General features: G+C 38.1%; 1 protein-coding gene across 4 annotated transcripts in view; it reads left to right on the forward strand.

Annotated features, from left to right (window-relative positions):
- Tbck (TBC1 domain containing kinase) overlaps window positions 1-14,314 on the forward strand; it is a 170,105-nt gene that overhangs the window by 822 nt on the left and 154,969 nt on the right. For 3 of the 4 annotated variants that reach the window (XM_055628141.1, XM_055628139.1, XM_055628142.1), the window contains exon 2: window positions 2,463-2,684. In XM_055628141.1, coding sequence (XP_055484116.1) covers window positions 2,492-2,684 — 193 coding nt within the window. In that variant the 5' untranslated portion in view covers window positions 2,463-2,491. Of the gene's footprint in view, window positions 1-1,730; window positions 1,856-2,462; window positions 2,685-14,314 lie in introns of those variants that run through there. The other variant, XM_055628140.1, reaches the window with a different exon arrangement.

Consider the following 14,314-nt stretch of genomic DNA (forward strand, 5'->3'; position numbering starts at 1 on the left):
TTTCATTGTCTGTGATTAAGATCTATAACGGAAAATCTATTATTTTGTTGTAAAATTGTATACTAAAATGCCGCAGTTAGTCTCATCTTTCCTATGACTTCAAGCCGGGTATTAAAATATAATTTTCTGTTATTTGGGATTTATTTATTGAAAAAAAATAAAAATCTAGTCCTTTTTCTGTTGACTTAAGCTAGCCCACAATATCTACAAGATTCGAGAATAATCATCATAACTGCTTACACATCACCTTAAAGAATGTGTTTTGACTCCTTTGTTAAGAGGAGAAAAATAGTGACTGTCTCCTTTTACCATCACAAAAACGAATTCACCTGTGTTACCAAGTTTGCAGGCCCATTGGTTTTGAAAGCTGCCAGGAGATTTTGTTTAGCTGCCAATGAACAGAGAAGAGGCCTCTTGCTCTTAAGCCTTCTTATAGAGCAAGTCTGAAGTCTGGATTTTGAATGGGATAGGAAGCAGTGTGCATATATTCTGTCACCAAACCTTTGCATTTCTCTCCTGGTAGGCCATGGAATGCACATGGCTATGGGTACCTGGCTTTTAAGTTTTGAAAGCAAGTGGTATGTGTAAATAAACAGCTATCACTATTACCTGGCGTAGTCTAGCTGATAGCCCTATCATTAATGCCTAGTGTAGTCTAGGCACATCTGCATTTCCCCTTAGCTGAACCTTTTAGTTAAATATTGTCAACACTGACCGTAGCCCCTAAGTGCATTGTTTGATTTAGGAATTCATAATCATTTCTCAGTGAAGACCGTGCACTATGCTAGGTCACATGTTCTTGTTTTAAGGCCAGGACCCGCATGAGCATTTTTATAATATCAAAGCTAAGTCAGTTCTTTATTTCCTTTCAATAGTAAGTGTGCTTGATTTTGTAGACTGTATGTTTAGGCATATTTTTAACCCTTTCCCCCTTTTAAATCTCTTTATTTTGTTGTCTTTTGGTTTCTGTTTAGAGAAAAGATACATGAATGCCCTTCAGGAGGTCTTTACAAGTTTTCTTTGGAATTTATAGAAGCCCATTCCTCTCCTTGACAATATTTACCTTAAAATTTAATTTTTTTTTTTTTGTTTGATTTAGGCAAACGGTGCCTTAATTCTTCTGGATATCTTCTACTTTAGGTTTATTCTTACTGAACTCTTGTGTGATTTTTATTGTTACTTTATATGTATTGTCCATTAACTCTGTTTTACTGAATTATATCCTAGAGAAAAGTACTTATAATAGGTGTGTGTGTTTTTTCATTTCTCACAATTTATTTCAGTGCCACCAAAGCTGTGGGGTTTTTTTTTTGCATGTGTTTGTGTGTGTGTGTGTGTGTGTGTATGTGTGTATGAGTTAATGTTCATTTTTGCTCTTTATCCTGTAGTCTCTTCTAAACTACCTGGTGCTTCTTATTAGTTTAGTATTTAGGAGTTAAGGATGGAACCTGCTGTTTCCTTTTTATGAAGATGCCCATTTTAGGACAGCAAAACTTAGCTGGGGTACTAAAAATTCTTGAATGGAAGACTTCCCGCTCTTCCCTTTTCTCTCTCTTGTCCTCCCATCTTCTCTCTTTCCCTCTGTCTATAGCAGTTATTATAAGTTAGTTTCATATACTCACTTTCTTCTACTTCTCTTCCCCTTTTTCCTCCCTCCATTCTCCTTTTACCTTTCTTTCTCATCTGTTTTTTTTTTCCTTCTGTTTTTCTTTTATACTTAGAAAATAAGTGACTTTCCATATGTATTGGGGAGCTGGTGGAAAACTGACTCTTCTACTACTTCAGGATTTCGAGTCACCATTCTAACTTCAACCTTTCTTCTGACTTCGGCGTAGCACTGTCCAGTTTCTCAAAGGTGAAGCCCCGAACTTTAACCGTTATACACTGTATTCTTGTTTCTGTTTTTGTAATGGTGCACTTTTGTTCATACTTTATAGTAACCTCCTTTCAACTAGTAGATAGTAGGTTTAGTCAAGCTTTAGGTTAGAGAGGGTGCCAGATTTCCTCTACACCTGAAAGTCACAGACCTGTCCTCATATGGTGACACATACTTGTATGCAAGAACTTAGAAGGTAAAGGTGGGAGAATTAAAAGTTCAAAGACACTGAGGGAGGCCAGCTCTGGATAGATGAGAACCCTGTATCGAAACAACAACAACAGCAAAGCAACAAAACAAAACAAAACACCCCTCCCCTGTTGCAGGTATAATTGAATTTGAAGAAAAAAATCTCACTTTTCTCTTTTTATGCTATTGAAAATCTTTGAATTTGATTTTGAGTTGCAATATAAACTTATGTTTGGGTGTTTTCCTTTTGTATATTGTCTTGAAATTTTCAAATTTTTAATTTTTTATAGTTGAGTTCAGCGTAGCATGTTTTCCCCCTGAGTTGTATATCACTTTTAATGTGAGAAAATACTGGATTAATGTTGGCTGAATCTGTCATAAAATTCTCTCATTTTAGATCATCTGAGAGGATCCAGGACTCCAAAAATGTTTCCTTTGAAGGATGCTGAAATGGGTGCCTTTACGTTCTTTGCGTCAGCTCTTCCACATGATGTTTGTGGAAGCAATGGGCTTCCTCTCACACCAAATTCCATAAAAATTTTAGGCCGTTTTCAAATCCTTAAGACCATCACCCATCCTAGACTCTGCCAATATGTGGATATTTCTAGGGGAAAGCATGGTAAGTTTTTATTTTTATTTTTGTTTTGTATTTTATGTTCACTGCTTCAATTCAGGAAGCAATTTACAATAGTCAGTATATTTGACAGGCAGTCATTAATTTGCTTTTTATGCTTCAGTGTAAGTTTGACTGACTTTTAACCACTGAGCCATCTCTTCAGGCCCTTGACTGACTTTTAAAATGAAAGGGAGTCATTGTTCTCTTATTGTTGAAGTTGCTTTTTTATAGAACTATAGTAGTTGGTTGAACAGCCAATGTTTTACGACAGCAGTATTCACTGCCTTTGTGATAGTATGATTAAGTTCCTCTGTACCTGAATATGCTTATGATGACACTAGAATTGTTTTAGGAATCTTAATGGTATGTTGGAGTTCTATGTCTTAAGATTATTACAAATGCACTTTAGTAAAATGTACTTAATTTTCTGACATAAAATAATTTGGAGATATAAAAATACACAAAAGTCAAACCTTTATACTTTCTGACATTCAGCCATTTTTTTCTATAAAATATCTCTTTCATATGTTTGTACTTAATGATGAAGACTTTTATAAATACTATTTTTTGTCTTCTGAAATGCATGCCAAACTAAACTTGAAATTGGTTAGTTCAAATTTTTAAAATTACTTGCTTTGAGAATATTTGTGTTTTGTTGGATATGAGCTGAATATTCTCTTTTGTAATGGTAGCTTTCATGACTTCTTACTGCAGATCAGGTAATAGTCTACTTACAGCAGTGGTTCTCGACCTTCTTAATGCTGCGACCCTTCAATACAGTTCCTCATTTTCTGGTGACCCCCACCCCAACCACAAAACTACTTTTGTTGCTACTTCGTAACTGTAATTTTGCTACTGTGGTGAATGGTAATATAAGTATTTTGGGAGATAGAAGTTTGGCAACGGGGTCACAAGCCACAGATTGAGAACCACTGGCCTTAGCAGTTAAAAATCTTCACCATATTACTATACAATGGGAACATTTACAGCGTTATTTTGCAGATAAGGATATTGAGGGTGAGAACATGATCACATAGAGGAAAATAAGAAAACATAGAATACTAATGAGAGGGCAGGACTAAAAACACACTGGCCTGCTTGACTCCATGTCAGGCTTTACTTCCTTGTTTGGCAAAGCAGGCCAGAGTCTGCATTCCTCAGAAATGAAGTAGTGTTTCCTGAAAAACCCCACAGGGAGTAGGGCCAGTAATCAGAATCAGCCAGAAGATCTGGCCAGAAAAGAAAAGGTTGCTCAAGGCTGCCCAAATACCAGTTGGGGAAGCCACTAACTGGTGACTAAAGTCCTAGCCAATCTCCAGTGTACTTGTACCCTAGCCACTGACTTTTGCTAATTGTAGTAAGGATGTTCTACCTGCTTTTGGAAATTCCCTTGACTGGCTTTAAATAGAGCCTGCATGATCGCCATTCTGCCTGCATGGTGATCCCTGCATGCTGGACTTCTGTAGAATAAACACTCTTTGTTTTTGCATACTATTTGCATTTGGGGTTGTTTCTTAGTGCATTCTGGACCCTAACACTAAAGCATACAGTAATATATTTTGTTAGTTGATGAACACTCTTAGAAGTCACTGTAAGTCTATAATAATGCCATAGAACATGATTCAGGCTGTTTAATTGTTTGATACTGTAAAGCTCTACTATATACCTAGTACCTTGAATATTTAGGTGCTTTTAGAAAACTCGGTGAGAGACATGGGGAAAATAGTGGTAAGAATAGTACTTACTAGTCAATGATTATATATGATTTCTCATACTCACGTGTATATATGTATATAGTCATATATATATACACATGTGAGTATGAGAAATCATACACACACATATATACACATATGTGCATATATATGCATACATATACATATATATTTATGTGTATATGTATGTATATATGTTGTTGAAGATTAAACTTTATTATTGATTTACCTTTGAATTAAACTGTGGTTATTCCTAAGCCAGCTGTATACCCAAATCACACAGGACTTGGATTTATTTAATTAACCTAGAGCACAATGTTGGGCAATATTTACAACATCCTAAACCTCCAAGCCCATATAGTTTCCTCTCGTTCAGATTTTTCACATTATACTTGATTTTAATCATATCTTAAGTCCAGTTCATCTCTCTTCATGGTTTCAAGTCCTCACCTGCCAATCTCTCTTCTCTGACCCCTCCCACTCACTTCTTTATACTCCCCTCAGGACCAGGATGTCTCACCGTATTCTCTCCATTGCACAGCATTGACTGGTTGTTTTATTGAAAATACAGAGAACAAATGGTGGCATGTTTACATAAACTCAAGACAGGTGATGCTTACAATAAACTTCATAATGCAATATTGGATTGAAACCAGATAATGGGGTAGATAAGTCAGCATTTGAATGAACAAGGATAGATTGTATACATTCCACAGGAACATTTACATATATATACATATACACACAGGAATATAGACATGTTATATAATATAAATACACCTACAAATATTGAAGTATGTTATTTTATTACAGCTTCTTATGATGTAAAGTTGCCTTTTATTGATTCAGCAAATATTATTAGTAAAAGATTACTGTTGTCTGGCTTGGCTTAATCTTTCAGATGAAAACTATTAAGAGTTTCTTTTTTTCTGCTTTTTTTTTAAAGATATATTTTATTTTTATTAATTAGAGTTTATTCACTTTGTATCCCACCTGTAGCTCCCTTCTTCTTCCCCTCCCAATCCCACCATCCTTCCCTCTTCTCCACCCATGCCCCTCTCCCAGTCCACTGACAGGGGAGGTCCTCCCCCGCTTCCATCTGATCCTAGTCTATCAGGTCTCATCAGGAGTGGCTGCCTCATATACTTCTGTGGCCTGATAAGGCTTCACCACCTGAGGGGGACTTGATCAAAGAGCAGGCCAATCGCTTCATGTCAGAGACAGTCCCTGTTCCCATTACTATGGAACCCACTTGGACACTGAGCTGCCATGGGCTACATCTGTGCATGGGTTCTAGGTTATCTTGATGAATGGTCCTTGTTTGGAGTATCAGTCTCAGAAACATCCCTGTGTCCAGACTTTTTGGTTCTGTTGATCTCCTTGTGGAGCTCCTGTCCCCTCCAGGTCTTTCAATTTCCCCTTCTTTCATAAGATTCCCTGCATTCTGCCCAAAGTTTGGCTATGAGTCTCAACATCTGCTTTGATATCCTGCAGGGTAGTCTTTCAGAGGCCCTCTGTGGTAAGCTCCTGTCCTGTTACCTGTTTTCTCCCTCTTCTGATGTCTGTCCCATTTGCCTTTCTGAATGAGGATTGAGCATCTTACTCAGAGTCCTCCTTCTTGCTTAGCTTTTTGGGGTGTACAGATTTTAGTATGTTTATCCTATATTATATGTCTGATATCCACTTATAGTTAGTATATACCATGTGTGTCTTTCTCCTTTTGGAAGACCTCACTTAGGATGATCTTTCCTAGATCCCACCATTTGCCTGCAAATTTCACGATTTCCTTGTTTTTAATTGCTGAGTAGTATTCCATGTGTAAAAGTACCACAATTTCTGTATACATTCCTCAACCGAGGGACATCTGGGTTGTTTCCAGCTTCTGGCTATTATGAATAAAGCTGCTACAAACATGGTTGAGTAAATGTCCTTGTTGTATACTTGAGCATCTTTTGTATATGTGCCTAGGAGTTGTATAGCTGGATTTTGAGGTAGCACCATTCCTAATTGAGAAAGCACAAGATTGATTTCCAAAGTGGTTGTACAAGTTTATATTCCTACCAGTTTGGTAGTGTTCCTTTCTGTTTCTATTTTGTGGAATAGTTTGAAGAATAGTGGAGTTAGCTCTTCTTTGAAGGTCTGGTAGAATTCTGAACTGAAACCATCTAGCCCTGGGCTTTTTTTTGGATGGGAGACTTTTGATAACAGCTTCTATATCCTTAGGGGATATAAGACTATTTAAATGATTTACCTGGTCCTGATTCAGCTTCGGTAAGTCGAATCGATCAAGAAAATTGTCCTTTTCATTTAGCTTTTCAAATTTTGTGACATATAGGCTTTTGAAGACCTAATGATTGCTTGGATTTCCTTAGTTACTATGTCCCCCTTTTCATTTCTGATTTTGTTTATTTGGATAGTGTCTCTCTGCCTTTTAGTTAGTTTGGCTAAGGGTTTGTCTATCTTGATTTTTTTCAAAGAACCAGCTATTAGTTTCATTAATTCTTTGAATTGTTTTATTTGTTTCTGTTTTATTGATTTCAGCCCTGAGTTTGATTATTTCCAGCCATCTATTCCTCTTTGGTGTGTCTGCTTCTTTTATTTCTAGGGCTTTTAGGTGAGCCATTAAGTTGCTTGTATGAGATTTTTCGAATTTCTTCTTGAAGGCACTTAGTCCTATGAACTTTCCTCTTAGCACTGCTTTCATTGTGTCCCACAAGTTTGGGTATGTTGTGCCTTCATTTTCATTGAATTCTAGGAAGACTTTAATTTCTTTCCTGACCCAGATGTCATTCAGTAGCGAATTGTTCAGTTTCCATGTTTTAGGCTTTTTACTATTTCTGATGTTGTTGAGGTCCAGCTTTAGTCCATGATGGTCAGATAGGATACAAGGGATTATTTCAATCTTCTTGTATCTGTTGAGGCTTGCTTTGTGACCAACTGTATGGTCTGTTTTGGAGAAGGTTCCATGAGGTGCTGAGAAGAAGGTAAATTCTTTTGTGTTTGGGTGAAAGGTTCTGTAGATGTCTGTTAGGTCCATTTGATTCATGAACTCTGTTAGAGTCATTATTTCTTGGTTTGATTTCTGTTTTGTTGATCTGACCTTTGTTGAGAGTGGAGTGTTGAAGTCTCCCACTATTAATGTGTGGGGATCTTTGTGTGGTTTAAGTTTTATTAATGTTTCTTTTACAAATGTGGGTGCCCTTGTAATTGGGTCATAGATGTTCAGGATTGTTGTCTTCCTGGTGGAATTTTCCTTTGACGAGTATGAAGTGACCTTCCCCATCTCTTTTGATTAATTTTGGTTAAAAGTCTATTTTATCAGATATTAAAATGGCTACTTCTTCTTGTTTCTTGGGTCCATTTGCTTGAAAAACCACCTTCTAGCCCTTTACTTTCAGGTAATGTTTATCTTTGTGATTTGGGTGTGTTTCTTGTATGCAACAGATTGTTGGGTCTTGTTTAAGCATCCATTCTGTTAGTCTGTATCTTTTTCATTGGAGAATTTGAGTCCATTGATGTTGAGAGAGATTAATGACCAATGGCTGTTAGAACCTTTGATTTTGATGTTGGTTGTGGTAGAGTGTTTGTGTGCTTGGCTAGTTTTAGTTTTGCTGTAGTGAGATAATTTATTTCCTTCGTTTTCCTGAATGTAGTTAGTTTTCTTGGGCTGTATTTTTCCTTCTAGTATCTTCTGTAATGCTGGATTTCTGAGCAGGTATTGTTAAAATTTGTTTTTGTCTTTGGATATCTTGTTTTGTCCATCTATAATGACTGAGAGTTTGGCTGGGTACAGTAGCCTGGGCTGATATCTGTGTTCTCTTAGGGTCTGCATGATATTGGTTTAGGCCCTTCTGGCTTTCATATTCTCTGTTGAGTAGTCAGGTGTGATTCTGATGGGTTTGCCATTATATGTTACTTGGCCTTTTTCCCTTGCAGCTTTTAGTATTTTTTCTTTGTTCTGTATACTTGCTGTTTTGATTATTGTGTGGCAGGAGGATTATCTTTTCTGGTCTAATTTATGAGGTGTTCTGTAGGCTTCACAAATGCTTATCGGCCTCTCCTTTTAATTGGGGATATTTTCTTCTATGATTTCGTTGAAAATATTTTCTGGGCCTTGGAGCAGGGAATCTTCTTTTTCCTCTCTTCCTGTTCTTCTTAGGTTTTCTCTTTTTATGTTGTCTTGGATTTCTTGGATGATTTGTGTCAGTACTTTTTTAGATTTATCATTTTCTTTGATGGATGATGCATCTATTTCTTCCATTGTATCTTCCACACCTGAGATTCTTTCTTCCATCTCTGGTAGTCTGTTAGTTATGCTTACCTCTGTAGTTCCTGTTTTCTTTCCTAAGTTCTTCCTCTCCATGATTTCCTCCATTTGTGTTTTCTTTAATTTTTCCAATTATATTTTTAGATCTTGAACCATTTTGTTGATTTCCTTCACCTGTCTGACTGTATTTTCTCATTTTTTCTTCAATTCCTTCACCTGTTTGTTTGAACATTCCTCTGTGTCTTTTATTACCTGCAGGGATTTAATCATTTCCTCTCTGAAAGCCACAAACTGTTTGGCTGCATCTTCCTGTATTTATTTACAAATGGCCATAATTTGTTTGACTTTATTTTCCTCTAATTCTTTATGCATTTTATTTGAGTCCTCCATTATCCTCTTCATAATCATAGATTTAAGATCATCTTCTTGAATTTCACTTATGTCAGGTGTCCAGGGCTACTTGTCCCTGGATAACTGGGTTATGGAGATGCCATATTGCTTTGCATTTTTTTCGTTGTGCTTTTATGCTGGCCTCTACCCATCTGGCTATCTCAGGTGTTGGCTGTTAATTTCTGGCGCCTGCTGGAATCCTGGGGTGGGGAGAATCCCTGTGGCAGGGTTCTGATAGGCCTCCTCAGCTTTTTGGGTATAGTCAACCAAATGGCCATGCTTCTCAGGAATTGCCACAGTTCACCTCAGGCATTTGGACCTGTGTGGTAACTGTGGTTGGTATTCTGGGGGCTTCTCCTCTCACCAGGAGAAGTCCTGGAGACAGCTGTCCTGCCGCTGGGTTTATTGCTCTGAATTTAGTGAGCTGCTGCTGCTGTTCTTTCACTGTGTTTGCTTGGTGCAGCCCTCTTAAAGAACCAGAGAGCCCTGCAGTTTCATCAGTTTAGCTAGGGATAACTGGTTGTTCCTTGGAGCAGTGTCTGGGTGCTTATCCAGTGGCTCTCAGACTTCTGTAGGTCTGAAGTTGGAGCTGTGTGCCCCAGTACCCAAGCAGTAGTTAGTGGCAGGTGAGCACAGCACTCATTTGTGCAGCAGGAGGCCATAGCCTGGAGCCTGCAGGAACCCAGAAACTTTTCTGGTGCTGGATGACCTTAGGTTGGACCTGATATTTCCCCCACCGTGGGGTTTCCTCCCAATAGGAAGACCCAGTCTGTGGTGTCCAGAGTTCCCTTTGGGATGGTGACTAGAGCAGGCAGGTGCAGGCGAGTGGCTCTACCTCACTGGCAACTGGGTGCTTGCAGGAACCCGGGGACTTTTCGGTGGGGGGGGGGCGGGGGGGCTGAATGCCTTGAGGTCAGACCCTGCTGTTTCCCTCACTGTGCGATTTCCTCCAGACAGGGATAGTGAGTGAGTCATGTGGGAAGCAGGTCTCTGGGCTGGCAGCTGAGTACCCCACTCTGGGCTGGCAGCTGAGAGACTGCTGGACCCCAGGACCTTTTCCAGGGATTGTCTGTGTGACCTGAGTTCAGTCTCAATTGCTTCCTTCACTGTGGGGTTTTCTCTTGACTGGAAATCCCAGTCTCTGGTGTTGTGGGTCCCACAGTTCAGTCTTCTGTGGTGATCAGAGCATGCTGGTGTGTGTCTCTGGGCTGCTGGTGACTAAGCACCTACTGAGACGCAGGAACTCTTCCTGGGTTTAGCTGGGTGACCTGAACCCAATTGATTCCCACAGTTTGGGGTTTCCTCTCACCTGGGAACACAATTGCTGGTGTTTTAGGGCCCAGAGTTCCATCTGTTGGTCACTGTGCAGTCCCTGCTGTCCTGCTGGTCAGAAACTGTCCTCCCTGTGCTGCCATCTTGGATCCTGCTCAAGAGTTTCTTTTTATGGGTAACATATTTGGATGGCAGAGCTGAACCAAAGCTGGCCTTGAAACAGTAAAGTCTAGGCCCCTTTGTAAGAATGCCCTAAGTTTGCCTTTAAGTAAGCAGCCAACACTCCATGTTCACCTTCTGCATCAGTATAACACCATGGAGCCTGAAGCAGCTGCACTTTTTACATTTCAGCAGATGTCTGTCATTGTAAAGTCGTGGAAGGGCATAGATTTCCTTCTTATTGGCAACTATATGAAGATTGTACATTTTAAATAAAAGACTATAAAATTTTAGTCTATCTGAAGAAACTATAAATCTATCAAAATTATTAACTTTGTGTCTTATTCTGCTTCCTTCTTCGTAAAGAGTATCAAAGTGTCTACTCCAGACTGTTATTTTTTAAGTAATTAATTTGTTTGTGATTTGACCAGAACCTACTGTTATACCATATGACATATTTACTAATTAAGAGACTTAGCGTCAGGGCCACTACTAAATGTGTTCCATTTGTATCTTACGTAAAAGCTTTGGACAAGTGCAATGTATGAATGTTAACCCTCTGATTAATTCTGGAAGAAAGGGTGCTTTTAAAGATAACCAGGAGACTAATCGTAACCATCCCTATAGAAGAGAGCATAACAGTTATAGCCATTTACAAAAAGCCCAGTGAGGAACCTCTAACACGTTTTTGTCAATTGTTAAAATTGGCTTTTGCCCACTATTTTTATGTGGGAAGTGGTTTCACCAGTATTGATGTTGGAAAATTATGGGAGTCTTTTAGATACTTTTCCAGCACCCAACAATGAATACTGTTATTCCCTACATGCTCCACTAGTAACCCCCTCAAACTTTCTTGCAGTTGAGTTAGAGCATCTAAAGAAGACCTTGCAAGTATAAAATTTCCCAGTCCCAAATCACTCCAAGCCTTCTGGGAGTGCAGAAAATTACTGTTATCCTTGGGTGGTGACCATCTTGAGTAGGACATTCTCCTCAGACCCTTACACCACTAGTTCCTAGGACTTTATTCTTGTTTCCTAAGGTGACTTTAGATTCTTCCCACAATATCCAGACAACTCTTTGGAGCTTCACAACCTATAATATGGGTCTTTCTCTCTGAATAGTTTTTTTCTATGCTTCCTTTTGTTGGAAGGTTAATTCATTACTTCTATATGTCTCTCTAGCCCTGCTCCCCATTTCCAGTTTAACTTCCTCTAACCAAATGGCCCCTGTCAGCACTGAAATTTGGCTGTCATAAACAGAATGTTTTGTAAGGCTCACTCTAATTAACTTCGGCTGTAAACCTCATTTGGTTATCAGTGTCAAGCACCCTTATATACCACCGTGTTCTTTGAAGCCAGTCCAACATTCTGGTTAATCTCCTGTTCCGAGCACTGTGTCAGTGGTCATTCTGTTTTTTGTTTTGTTTTGTTTTATGAATTCCCAGCTCCATGATCTCAGCAGTTCTTTCTCCAAGGGCCACAGAGGAGATGGACATGCTAAAGAATCCTATATCGTCAGCCTGTCTGCCTGGACTGACAATATCAATGACTATCAAACTAGAGAATTGGATTTTTTGTTTAAATCAACAGTGTTTGGTGCCTGGAAAATTTGTGTACATAAGGAGTAAATAACTGCATTGGAATACATACTTATGCAAAAATCCACTTATTATGATGAATTTCAGCCATTTTTTGTTGCATCTAATTTGACAATTTGAAGTTTCTATCCCACAGCCTTTTTAGTGAACAGCACATACTTCTCACTGATGTAATATTATATGACTGGTTTAATGGTATTTCATTGTCTCATTAAGAACATTGATTTTGCACATATGTTTTTCTTTTTATTCATTCTTGCAATGGCACTCATTTTGTTATTCATTTCTAGTCCATGACCACCTTCTGTCTTTGTACACGTGTTGTGACGTGGTTTGTTTTTTTGCATTATGCCTTCCCAGGTTTATATAGAAGTGAGACCTTTAGTGTTTTCTATAGCTCAATTTAAACTGGTTGAAGATGATGCTTCTTGATATATTAATCTCAAGAATAGTAGACATTAAAATTTGAAAACGTGGTTCATTTTTTAAAACCCAGGGATATATATTTTAAGGAAGCCAATAAAACTTGTATTGATTTTTTTTTTCACGATTAGCTTTTTTCTTTTGAGTTGAAATATCAACAGAGGTCAGAAGTACAGTGAAAATTAAAAGTGGTAGTGTGTCCCTATTTGGTTGGTCTTGGTTATCTAGAAATGATTTTGTCACTGCTAGTGAGATAAAATGAAGGAAAAATTATTTTACTACATAGATTTTAAAATTAAGTATGAATGTATAACACTACTAAGGACATAGTATAATTTATTATGTACTTATAGCCTATAAATTACAACCTAAATGTATGCATTGGTCAGGGTTATATCACAGAAAAGAACTTGTAGGGTTTGTGTGTATTAAAAGATTATATAGCCAGGCAATGGTGGTGCGGGCTTCTAATCGCAGCACCAGAAGGCAGAAGCAGGGGGATCTCTGAGTTCGACATCAGCCTGGTCTGCAGAGGGAGTTCCAGGACAACCAAGGCTACACAGAGAGAAACCCTATTTCGAAACACACACACACACACACACACACACACACACACACACACACACGGGGGTGGAGGGAGGGAGGGAGGGAGGAACTAAAGTGCTATATTCTTGCTAGTCCAGCCCATGTTATCAAGGAGACACTGAATTCTTGGTCAGGAGCTATGACTACTGGTTTTTCAGGGAATCTTCAGTTCTGTCTTATGAATCTTCAGTTCGACTTGTGAATCAGGATCACCTAGATTATTTAGGATAACGTTTCTTAAGGACTTGGTCAGAAACTCAAATCATTCATACCTTTTCCTCATTGATTTATCGAGACTTGTGTTTGCATACTTGAGGACTTTGGATGACTTTTTAAACTGACCATTACAGAATCTTGGTACCAGCAGTATTTGTGAATCTGTTTTTTTTTTTTTTTTTTTGGCATTACTGTTTAAACATTTACTTAAATACTATATTTTAAAGGTGATGAGCTAGTCTCTGATGGATTAGTTTTTACTGTGAATAACAGGAATGGTACAGGAACACACCATATTTCAAAACATTCATCTATTTTATATTAAATTTAAAGCTTTCTGTTGTGAACTTTTATGTTTTTCTATGGCTTTTCATGTGTGTACATAATGTGCATGTATGTACAGGGATACACATGTTATGACACATGTGCTGTGGCATGCATGTGGAAGGACAGAGCTGGTTATCTCTTTCCACAGTTATGTGACTTTCAGAGATCAATCTCAGTTTATCAGGCTTGACTGGCAAGCATCTCTGTTCTCAGAGCTGTTTCTCTGAGACACAAACATCTCTTTTATTGCTATTTTCTTATTCAAGTTTTCTTTTATCTTTCTTGATTAATCTCCAGTTTCTTTGCATTGACTGAAAACACACAGCACTAAATAGATGTGCTATATGAAATGTTGCCCAGTGCATTTCGTTAGGAAAAAAAAAAAAAGATTATTTACTACTTTTCAGATATTCCTTAATGTCACATTTGTTTTTAATTTCTAATGTTTATTTTTATTACTTTTAATTACATGTATATATGTCTGTATATGGTTATGTGCACATTAATGTAGGTGCCTTCAGACTCCCTAGAGCTGGAGTGATAGGAGTGAAATGCTGGATTTGGGTGATTGGAACCTAACTTGGGTCCTCTGAAAGAGCAGTATGCACTCTTAGCCACTGAACCATTTTTCAAGCCTTACATATTTGTTATTTATCAATAATGTCACTGTATTGCTGATTTT

Source organism: Psammomys obesus, unplaced genomic scaffold (assembly GCF_907164565.1).
Source record: "Psammomys obesus unplaced genomic scaffold, mPsaObe1.curated_primary_1811, whole genome shotgun sequence".
In the NCBI taxonomy this organism is placed as follows: Eukaryota; Metazoa; Chordata; class Mammalia; order Rodentia; family Muridae; genus Psammomys; species Psammomys obesus.